This window comes from Hylobates moloch, unplaced genomic scaffold, assembly GCF_009828535.3.
Source record: "Hylobates moloch isolate HMO894 unplaced genomic scaffold, HMol_V3 SCAFFOLD_3, whole genome shotgun sequence".
NCBI classification, from domain to species: Eukaryota; Metazoa; Chordata; class Mammalia; order Primates; family Hylobatidae; genus Hylobates; species Hylobates moloch.
Genome location: NW_026652278.1, coordinates 92,493,297 through 92,504,402, shown reverse-complemented (window position 1 = coordinate 92,504,402; position 11,106 = coordinate 92,493,297). Strand labels below are relative to the sequence as shown.

Genomic DNA, 11,106 nt, shown 5'->3' with positions numbered 1-11,106 from the left:
GAAGGCGGAGGGGGAGGAGGAAAAGACAATTGTCTCATCATAAGGAATGTCCTTTTAGATATCAAACATTGCATGATGTTTGATAGAGTAAGGCATTGTTCTAACTGCTTAAATCTATTAACTCATTTAATCCTCAGAACAACTCATTTTGTCATCTTCCTATAATATTGAAAAACCATAAAAGTTCCTCAATTGTTTATATAGAACCTAATCTACGATTCCTAACACACCTTTCCACTGAAAAAAATCTCTAACATGAAAAAGAAAACTGATAAAATGGTCCATTTTAGAGCAGCCCTTTTTTTTGAGACAGAGTCTTGCTCTGTCACCCAGGCTGGAGTGCAGTGGCATGATCTTGACTCACTGCAACCTGCGCCTCTCAGGCTCAAGTGATTCTCCTGTCTCAGCCTCCTGAGCAGCTGGGATTGCAGGTGCACACCAATATGTCCAGCTAATTTTTGTATTTTTAGTAGAGATGGGGTTTCACCGTGTTGGCCAGGCTGGTCTTGAATTCCTGACCTCAAGTGATCTGCCTGCCTTGGCCTCCCAAAGTGCTGGGATTATAGGCGTGAACCCCCATCCCTGGCCACGTATTTTTTTAACTATTCAGAGATTTTAAAAACATGTTACATTTAATTTTACAAATGAAGGTAAATTCTCCATGAGGTAAATTCTATATTATGGTCCTTTTACAGACAAGGAAACTGAGGCACAGAGTGGTCAAGTCACTTGCCCATGGCCATACACACAGCAAGTGGCAGGGCCAGGACTCAAACCTAGGTGGCCTTAACTGGCGCCCTTAACCGCACCACGATGCCGCTTCTGCCCTTACAAACCACCTAGTCCAGTCTCCTCATTTATTTATTTATTTTTTTAGAGATGGAGTCTTGCTCTGTCACCAAGGCTGGAGTGCAATGGTGCGATCTCAGCTCACTGCAACCTCCGCCTCCTAGGTTCAAGTGATTCTCTTGCCTCAGCCTCCAGACTAGCTGGGACTGCAGATGCCCACCAACACGCCTGGCTGATTTTTGTATTTTCAGTAGAGACGGGGTTTCACCATGTTGGCCAGGCTGGTCTCGAACTCCTGACCTCAGGTGATATGCCCACTTCGGCCTCCCAAAGTGCTGGGATTATAGGCGTGAGCCTTCGAGCCAGCCCAGTCCCTTGATTTTAATAGGTGAAAACACCACGGTCCAAGAAACATCTATGCCCAAGGCCACACATTTAGTTTCATTAATTTGTCTTTAATATGATGCAAATTGGGCTAGTAGACCTGGTAGATCAGATGGAGTGGCTGGCCGGCCCCAGGCCATGCCAGTCAGGAGTGGGAGCCATGCCCAGTAGCTGTGTCAAGACATCATAAACCAGCCTAATATGTGCTTGTTCGGTGGTGGAAATGTCATAACAAAACAGTGGAAGCATGTCAGTGAAGACAGATTGGGTAGGTTGCAACAGAATCAGCAGGTTTCTGAGTTCTAGAAGTAAATTAATTGGCCTTTTCCAACTCAGAAAAGCCTCCAGGAGTTTAAAAATGCATTGCTAATATAGGCCTGCCTCTTCCAATTAAAATTTCTTTTTTTTTTTTATCAAGAGTAAATTCACTATTGGGGTTCTGCACTTTTATAGAACTGCAATTGCTGCCAGTAATTGAGACTCTGACACATATTATTGTTAGGCCCAACGAAGTTATTGTCAGTAAGATACTAATTATAATGAAAATACCATTACTACATATGCAAGTTCTGTCTATGTTAACATACCTCCAAAGATCACAGGAGAAAAGCATTTATATCTATGGAATCCCAGGCTCATCTCTTCATTTTAACTTGAGCAAAGAATTAACACAATGTAAATACATTATAAAAGCTGTCAGTGCTGAGCTGGGAAGAATATTAGCAATGAAAACCCATATGGAACTAGGTTAACTGATATAATAAACTTACTTATGAATTCTTTGTGTTCTGTTGCTAATTATGTTTTAGAAGATGAGGACTTTGAGTGTTTGGACCTTTTCTCTGTTGCTAAAAAGTCTAGTTAATTCAAAGATTCTGATATAGCTTACCCATTACCCACTATTTTTGGGGTAGAGAGTGAGGAAAGGGCATTGAAAATTTAAATCCATCCAAGTGCTAGGGATTTCACAAAACAGAGTGCTCATTTTACTTTTACATAAAAGGTACTTGGCATCTTAAGAGGTAGCCTTCAGTTGTAAAATTAAATATAGCATGTTTTTAAAATCTTGATATAATTAAAAACCATGGAAGATTTTTACTCATTTCTTTTTTCGTCTTAGAGATTTTATTTCACTGGAAGGTTGTGTTAAGGAATCATAGATTAGGCTGTATATAAACAACGAAGAAGCTTTTATGGTTTTCAATATCATAGAAGATGATAATGATGGATAGAATCATATTTTAGAAATAAACCCTAACACGTTCATCCAATCTTGAACTGAGTGTTTGGTGAAAGTTGAATGTTGGCTTCTTGTGGAATTCAGTGCTGGATTTACTACAGAAGAGTGATAGCTTTAGATCTGGTTGCAGATGCATGAATTATATAGAGACAGGGAAGCATGTGATGCATCCTATCAAAAGCATATGGTGACTTGTTTTCTTTCTCTCTCAGAGCCCTAGTGTTGAAGAACATGTCACACCAGCACACGCCGCCGTCGCCAGCAGCAGGAAGTTGTTGATTTGCAGCATATTCACACTTTCTGATGCAGTCAGAACTCACTGCTTCTCAGAAAAGATCCATTCAGAAGGGAACTCCAGTTTCTGATGTTTATTTTACTTTTTCTTCCCCCCAAACAAGGCACAAAAGGGGAAAATGAACTGGACGCAAGATTTCTTCTTGCAGGTAGCTGCACAGAGAGATAAATATAACACTGAAAATATTTTAGAAACCACAAGTTAAGGAAGGGAGAGATGGGAGAGAGATTCAGATATTTCTGATGGCACCCAGCCCTGTCGGTGGCCTGCTGCGCTAGTGGTAGCCAGCGGCCTGTTGGGGACAGGGAGGTTTCCTTAGAGCCTTCACATCTGGAGGGAGTGGGAGCTGGCGGCACAGCCTGGCTTCTTTGCTGCCTGCAATGCCTCTGGCCTGAGTCACTATAGTAAGCCATATTCCCACACTTGCTTAGAGTGGGAGTGAGGGTAATATTCCCTTCAATAAGCTAAAATCTGTTTTTCACAAGACGAGTAGGTCCTGGCCAAAGCAGGGATGGAAAGGCTAAGATCAAAAGGCCAATTGTACTGGTGTGAGAAATATCATCGCTGAATATAATTCCCACACTGCACACAGAACTTAAACTGCTAGTTGTCTGTAGGTTGGTCCATATTTGAATCCTAAACCAGCTTCCGGGCCACCCAGCACACTCCAGGGTATCCTTTCCAAGTTGCTGTCGCATGCTCGCAAATAAATTTAGCCATCACTCTAAGTAAAACGTAATGACTGAGGTAGATCTGTTGGTTGAAAAAAATTATACCATGAGTTTTGGTGGATGTTGGAACGGAATATTTTTGTGTCGAGATTTCCTTTTCTTTTCATTGGATTATCAAGAGCCTACTGCATCTTAAAAGGTTTCAATGCGTAAAGAAATATACTTAAGCATTATTCATAATAGCTAAAGGTGGCAGCAATTCAAACGTCCATCAGTGGGTGAATGGATAAACAAAGTGTGATATAAACACACAATGAATATTATCCAGCCTTACGAAGGATGGAAATTCTGACACAATGCTACAACACCGATGGCCCTTGAAGACATTATCCTAAGTGACATAAGCCAATCACAAAAAGACAAATACAGTATGAGATCCCTAAAATGGTTGAATTCACACAGACAGAAAGTGGAGGTGGTCACCAGAGGCTGGAGGCAGGGAGACTGGGAGTTGTTGCTTAATAGGTGTAGAGTTTCAGTTTTGCAAGATGAGAAAGTTCTAGAGATTGGTTGCACAATATACACATACTTAGCACTGTTGAACTGCACACTAAAAAGGTTGAGATGGGAAATTGTATATTATGTGTATTTTATCACAATTAATTTTTTTTTTTTTTTGAGACAGAGTCTCACTCTGTTGCCCAGGCTAGAGAGCAGTGGTGCAATCTTGGCTCACTGCAACCTCTGCCTCCCGGGTTTAAGCAATTCTCCTGCTTCAGCCTCCAGAATAGCTAGGACTACAGGCACACGCTGCCACGCCCTGCTAATTTTTTGTATTTTAGTAGAGACGGGGTTTCACCGTGCTGTCCAGGCTGGTCTCGAACTCCTGAGCTCAGACAATCAGCCCGACTCGGCCTCCCAAAGTGCTGGGATTACAGGTGTGAGCCACTGCACTTGGCCCACAATAAAAATTTATAAAAGAAACAAAGCATTTAAACTAGGGGTAGATTTGAGATGGGGGAAGGGCAGACCCAAATGACTGAGTGGTGTCTGCAAGGGTTGACTGAGCACTGGCTGGATGGCTGCTGTCAGCCTCGGGCTTCCTGTCTCCTGTCTGCATGTTGAGCTGTCTGTCCATCCCTACAGGCAGGGAATGGGACCAGCAATGCAATTCTTTTGCATGTTATCTCAGACATCGCTTTTCATGCCATATTCCCGTCTTCCTAGAATCAAGGGTCTTACTGACCCCATCACACACCTCCTCTAATGTCACGGCTGGAAGGAAATAAGAAGCCCTTACTCGGGAGAATGCCAGAGGCCCTTGATTGAAGTCAAGGATGTGAGGGATGACTTCCTCCCAGTCCCCAGCCCTCACCTTTGCCTTGCGTTTGCTGTCGTCCATGATCATCTTCCAGTCCGAGCCGTTGTTGCTGTACCCGATCTTGAACTTCCTCATGAACACCTTGTTCTCTCGGTGCTTCCCACCCTGAATGATGATGCCCCTCACGATCTTCTCCTCCCCCAGGTCTATTTGGAGCCACTCATTGACGTAGGAATGAGGTGCGGGTGGCAGTGCCCAGCCAGAGCGACTGGTTACCAGGCGGATGTTTTCAGGCATCCAGTTTCTGTCCCCTTGGTTGGACGATGTGATCTGGGAGTCAGAAATAAGTCCAGACACCATACCCAACATTCCAGAGCAAGGATAATCTGGGAGGTGAAATGAAACAGATAATGTAAAATGATTTTCTGGGTGACTCCACGCTAAGAAATAAAATACAACATATGGAATAAAGACATGATTTTGTACCCAATCATATACAATTTTCAATCTCTGGATTAGTTTACAGTAAATCTTTCCTCCCTCAAACCTTCCTCCTGCTCTGTCAGAATTCCCATCTCTAAACTCACATCCCAGTAAGGCAAATGTTCAATAAGAACATACATTTCCCCCGCTTTGACATCTTCTAAGTTTAGCATTCATATTTCAGTCTCTTTGGTATCTAGAATTCATCCCTGGATCAAGTACTGGCCCTCCCTAAGAGAAGTTCATAGTTTATGATGGATTGGAGATATGCATAGAAGTCAATCCAACAGCAGGAAAATTGCTAAAACAAAGGTAAAGAGACAGTGATGCAGAGGTAAAGAGAACGAATGCATGACTCAGCCTGCAGAGGTAATAGAGGACCTCCCAGGGGAGGTGGCATTTGAATTGAGTGTGGAAGAATAGTGACCATGATCCCCCACAGCTGTTCTCCCCACCCCTATTTCTAATTGCATTGGGGACTTTCCACATGAATGTCTCATTGTCATCTCAAATGTACAACAAGCAGACTAAGACAGTCCTTTCCCCTGGATACTGCATCCTTTCACTGAACCCTGTCTTTTAGTTGGTGGCATCACCAATCATCCACTTCCTGCCTAGTCATCTTGTCATTTCCATTTTGCTGCCAGATCCTGTTAGGTTTTTATTAAGTACAAGAAGGCAACAAAACTCTTGTTGCTACCTTCCTTTCTTCTGGATTTATCCTGATCCGAGTGCTCCGGCCAGGGTGCTACAGGAGCTCTTTGGTTGGCCTCCCAGACCCCACTTTGAATCTCCATTACACCAACTGCTATTTAACTTTTCAGAAAATGTTGTTTTAACCATGTCATTCTCATCCTCAAAAGTCTCCACTGCTAAGTGAAAGAAGCCCAACAAAAAAAGGACAAATATGGTCTGATTCCACGGATATAAGTAGCCTATCACTAGATCAGCCAGATTCGTAGAGACAGAAAGCAAAATGGTGGTTGCCAGGGCTTGGGGGAAATGGAGATTGGGAGAGTTAGTGTTTCATGGGTGCAGAATTTCAGTCTGAGACGATTATAAAATTCTGGAAATAGTGGTGATGCTTGCACAGCAATGTGACTGTACTTAATGCAACAGAATTGTACACTTAAAAATGTACAATGATAAAATTAAAATGGTTAAAAGTGGTTGAAAATTGTTAAAGTTTTAAATTTTATGTTATGTATATTTTACCCCGACAATAGAAAAGAGATATCTTTTGAAAACGTACCATGGTTTTCCATTATTCATAGGAAGATATCAAAACTCGATCTGGCGTTCAAGACCCTTATTTTGACTTCATCCCATTTGCCTAATTTGATTTTCTATTACTGACAATACATCTCAGTTAAGCAATTCTCTTCTCATACAGTATAGATGTCATCCTCATCATTACCTTTGCTCAAAACCCAGCTTAAGACTCATGAAGAGAACTTTTCAAGCTACTCCAGCTTTTATTCTGAGCTCTCCCTTCTCAGAAATATGATGTAAATAGCACAGAGCTCAGCATTCCACTGCTCTCTAAGGCTTTAAGACTGTTAGTCATGTACCCACAGCTAGAATATAAGATCTTCGAAGGTAATGAACAGCATCATAGACCTTTTTATGTCTTCTAAAGCAGCCCAAGCAGCTTCTGAGCACAAGGAGAGTATCAGTCATCGATCAATTCAACAGTGGCTTAATGACAAAATGTCCAATACTTCAATTATTTTCCTTTAGAAACTGTACATCCCAATCAAGAACATGTGCAAGAACAGTAACCTATTTTTCTTTGAAGCAACTCAATTCTGTGTAATATAATAAAAAGTTAGCCTAAAAATATAACTACCCCTAAGTGAGAGGCAAACATCTAATGCAATTAAACTAAGTCCACGTTATCAGCTGAACCTTAAGAATTAATTACTCAGATACTTTCCACATGAGTTCTACGGTCCAGATCATGTCGTTTCTTTACTCAGACATTCAGTGCCTTCTTGTCTAGAAATTACGCATATCATTTTCAATCAGGCATGCAGGTCTTCCATATCATGTCCTTGCAAGGCCTCTGCCCATTCACTCCTTTAACCAGTGCCAATTGACATGAAGAACTTCCTTACTTCTGGGAGTTTGGGAGCTTTCTTTCTATTCCCTCCACAAGGAATTCCCCCTCATCTTACCCTTTTCCATTATCTGAACTGCTTAAAATCCTGACCTGTTTCCAAATGCCACATCACTTACTCAGTTTTTCTATTCTCTGCAACTGGACACAGTTTTCCATTTCTGGGCCTCTTCACACCACTTTATCTGCATTTTCTTTCTTTCTTTCTTTCTTTCTTTCTTTCTTTCTTTCTTTCTTTCTTTCTCTTTCTTTCCTTTCTTTCTTTCTTTCTTTCTCTTTCCTTTCTTTCTTTCTTTCTTTCTTTCTTTCTTTCTTTCTTTCCTTCTTTCTTTCTTTCTTTCTTTCTTTCTTTCTTTCTTTCTTTCTTTCTTTCTTTCCTTCCTTCCTTCCTTCCTTCCTTCTTTCTTTCTTTTCTTTCTTTCTTTCTTTCTTTTTTTTTGAAGGAGTCTCCCTCTGTCTCCCAGGCTGGAGTGCAGTGGGACGATCTTGGCTCACTGCAAGCTCCGCCTCCCGGATTCCCGCCATTCTCCTGCCTCAGCCTCCTGAGTAGCTGGGACTACAGGCGCCTGCCACCACGCCTGGCTTATTTTTTGTATTTTTAGTAGAGAGGGGATTTCACAGTGTTAGCCAGGATGGTCTTGATCTCCTGACCTCATCATGATGCCTGTCTCGGCCTCCCAAAGTGCTGGGATTACAGGTGTGAGCCACTGCGGCTGGCCCCCACTTCCCCCTGCCTTTTTTTTTTTTTTTTTTTTGGAGACAGGGTCTCACTCTGTCACCCAGGCTGGAGTGGAGTGGTATGATCATGGCTCACTGCAGCCTTGAACTCTTGGCCTCAAGCAATCCTCCCACCTCAGTCTCCTGAGTAGATAGGACTACATGCGGATGCTACCATGATTGGCTAATTTTTTTTTTTTTTTTTTGGTCTCGCTGTTTCCCAGGCTGCTCTCAAACTACGGGGCTCAAGAGATCTTACCACTTTGGCCTCCCAAAGTGCTGGGGTCACAGGCTTGAGCCACCATACCCAGCCCTCAAATGCTGATGAGCACATTTAGTTGTTTGGAATGCTGCTTTCTGCCTCCCCAGATTTTAACTGCTTTGAGGACATGAACTAAGTCATATTTTTCTGTTTTCTATGACTCTTCATGCCCTGTTTTATACATAGTATTTGCTCAACAAATATTTGTTGAATGAATCAACTTAATACAATAAAAGGCAGCTGTCATTTTCTCAAGTGCCCTTTCCTGTAACTTAACCACAGTATTTGCTCCAGGCTGGGATCTGGAAACCAAGAATATACTCAGTTGGGATTAAAAAAAGATTTACAAAAACAATTTTACTAAGGGACTATGAAACTATAGTGTTAAAAATAGAGTGCCATTTTTTGGCCACGGTGTTCATACCTGCCTGATTCCAAACAAGCTTTTAGAAAGGCAATGTTTAGCTGGTAATGGGGACCAGATGTTACCATTTGGAGGAAAACATAATTAACTTGAATACTGTAAGGAGAGCAGAACCGTCACCAGATTGATGCCCTTTTTCTAATGCAGACTCGGCTGCGGCACAGTTTCTGTATTCACAGACTTAGTGATGCCCTGCCCCCATTTAGCCAACATATATCCATGGTGCAAAGTGAGACTGTTATTCCTTCCATATAGCTGCCTCATTAAAAAAAAAATGAAGAGGCAACTTGATTTACCTTTGACTGAAAACTATGTGACTCACTTTTAATAATAATTTGCAGAAAAATTACATTAACAATTAATTCAAGGTTTGAATGAGATGCTAGTGTTTAACTGTCCCTTCATAGCAGGCTGGTACAGGTCAGCCTGGTACAGCTCAAACTCTTTGGAAACAACAAAACAAGAAACAAGATGCCCAGTGAAATTAGAATTCAGAGAAATAATGAATAACTTTTTAGTATATGTATGTCTCAAATATTGCATGGGACATACTTATTCTGAAAAATTATGTCTTGTTTGTCTGCATCAAATTTAACTGGACATTTTGTATTTCACTTGGCAACCTTGTTTGGAAAGCTTAAGACCACTTCAGGATGGAAGGGAGAAATGAGTTTTGTAATGGAGGATTGAGGCAGTTATTTTCAGTGATATTATTTTACAGTAAATCTCTGTACTCAGCTGTAATGGAAAAACTGAGGTATACTGGTAAATCAAATATCCAGTTAACCAATTTCCAAAGAATGAGAAAGTAATAACTGCATTCGATGGGAGACCCTGAATGAGCATAATTTAATCTTTCCTTGATGACTCAGAAAGTACCTCTGGATATTACGGTGTCTGAGATCATCACTGTGAATTCTGATTGACTTAGGAGCACATGAATATGTGTTGAAGCGCTGGGTAACAGACTTCTGGTTAATAACAAGATAGCAGTGTTCAGAGTGTGTTAAGCAGCCATCGTCCAGCGTGATTTCCATCTCTGCCAAAATGATGAAGCCTACTTTGTTAAAATAATGAAAATGCCCTTCATCAATCACCTATAAAGCAGAATGGTTTGTTCCAGTCTTATTTTCTTTATATCTCTATATGGTGACAAACTGAGTTTTCCAGGATTACTATATTTCTTTTTTCTTTTTTTTTTGAGATGGAGTCTTGCTCTGTTGCCCAGGCTGGAGTGCAGTGGCCGGTGGCACAATCTCAGCTCACTGCAAGCTCTGCCTCCCGGGTTCACACCATTCTCCTGCCTCAGCCTCCCGAGTAGCTGGGACTACAAGTGCATGCCACCACACCTGGCTAATTTTTTGTATTTGTAGTAGAGATGGGGTTTCACTGTGTTAGCCAGGACAGTCTTGATCTCCTGACCTCGTGATCTGCCCGCCTCGGCCTCCCAAAGTGCTGGGATTACAGGCGTGAGCCACCGCACCCAGCCCAGGATTACTATATTTCTAAAAAATAATTTCTGAATAAAAAAATTAGGGTAAAACTTGGGGCTCTAGTGGCTTTGGAAGCCAAGTGATGTGTTCAAGCAGTAACTTTTAACTAGGTAGGCTTAAACAAAATCCAGATTGAATTGTGACTACTCAACAGGGTGAAAATTTGAGGTCCAGCCACTTGTTTCTCAGAAGGCATGGATAGAACTGCACTTCTTTTATTCAAAAGTAACCACCAAGCATTTGTAATGTTCCAGGCATACAGGCACAACAGAAAATGAGGCAAACAGGTCCCCTGCTCTTCTGGACCATCTAGTCCAGCAGGGATACTGTAGTCCTCCTTTCATTAATCTCCACTCAAGGGGACCGTAGCCTCAAGAAAATGAAAATTATCTGCTTCTGATAATCAAGAAGAAAAACTTGAAATTACTGTCTTATTAGAAGCTCTGCTTGCTGAGGCATATGCTAGGTTCAATATATTGAGTGCCATGTACTATTTTAGTCTAACAGGTACCATTTAGTGAGCACTTACTTTAAGCCAGGGGTGTTCCAAATTTTCTTTCACTTAATCCTTATTATGGTTGCATTAAAGTGAGCCTCACAGACCAGAAAACAGAGATCAGAGTGAGTCTCAATGTCTTACCCATGGTCGGTCAGGCATACACTAAGTGGACGGTCCACAGTCAAGCCTGGATATGTCTGCCTACCTTCTGTCCATGTGACTATCGTAACGTGTTAGCCTCTCCAAAAACCTGCCTGTGGCAATTATTTGGAGACTAGAGCCATTTTACTAGAGAGAAAATATTTAAAAGTATAGTGGAGACCATGATTAGGAGACTAGCACTAGGAACTGAAAGGAAGCACCTTATTTGAAAAATAGCTACTTAATTATGTATGAAAATATTAGGATA

General features: G+C 41.5%; 1 protein-coding gene across 4 annotated transcripts in view; it reads right to left on the bottom strand.

The window, feature by feature from the left end:
- The window catches only part of NRP1 (neuropilin 1), a 157,525-nt gene that overhangs the window by 30,914 nt on the left and 115,505 nt on the right, over nt 1-11,106 (bottom strand). For all 4 annotated transcript variants that reach the window (XM_058436556.1, XM_032143792.2, XM_058436557.1 and 1 more), the window contains exon 9: nt 4,755-5,086. In XM_058436556.1, the coding sequence (XP_058292539.1) occupies nt 4,755-5,086 (332 nt within the window). The remainder of the gene's footprint in view (nt 1-4,754; nt 5,087-11,106) is intronic.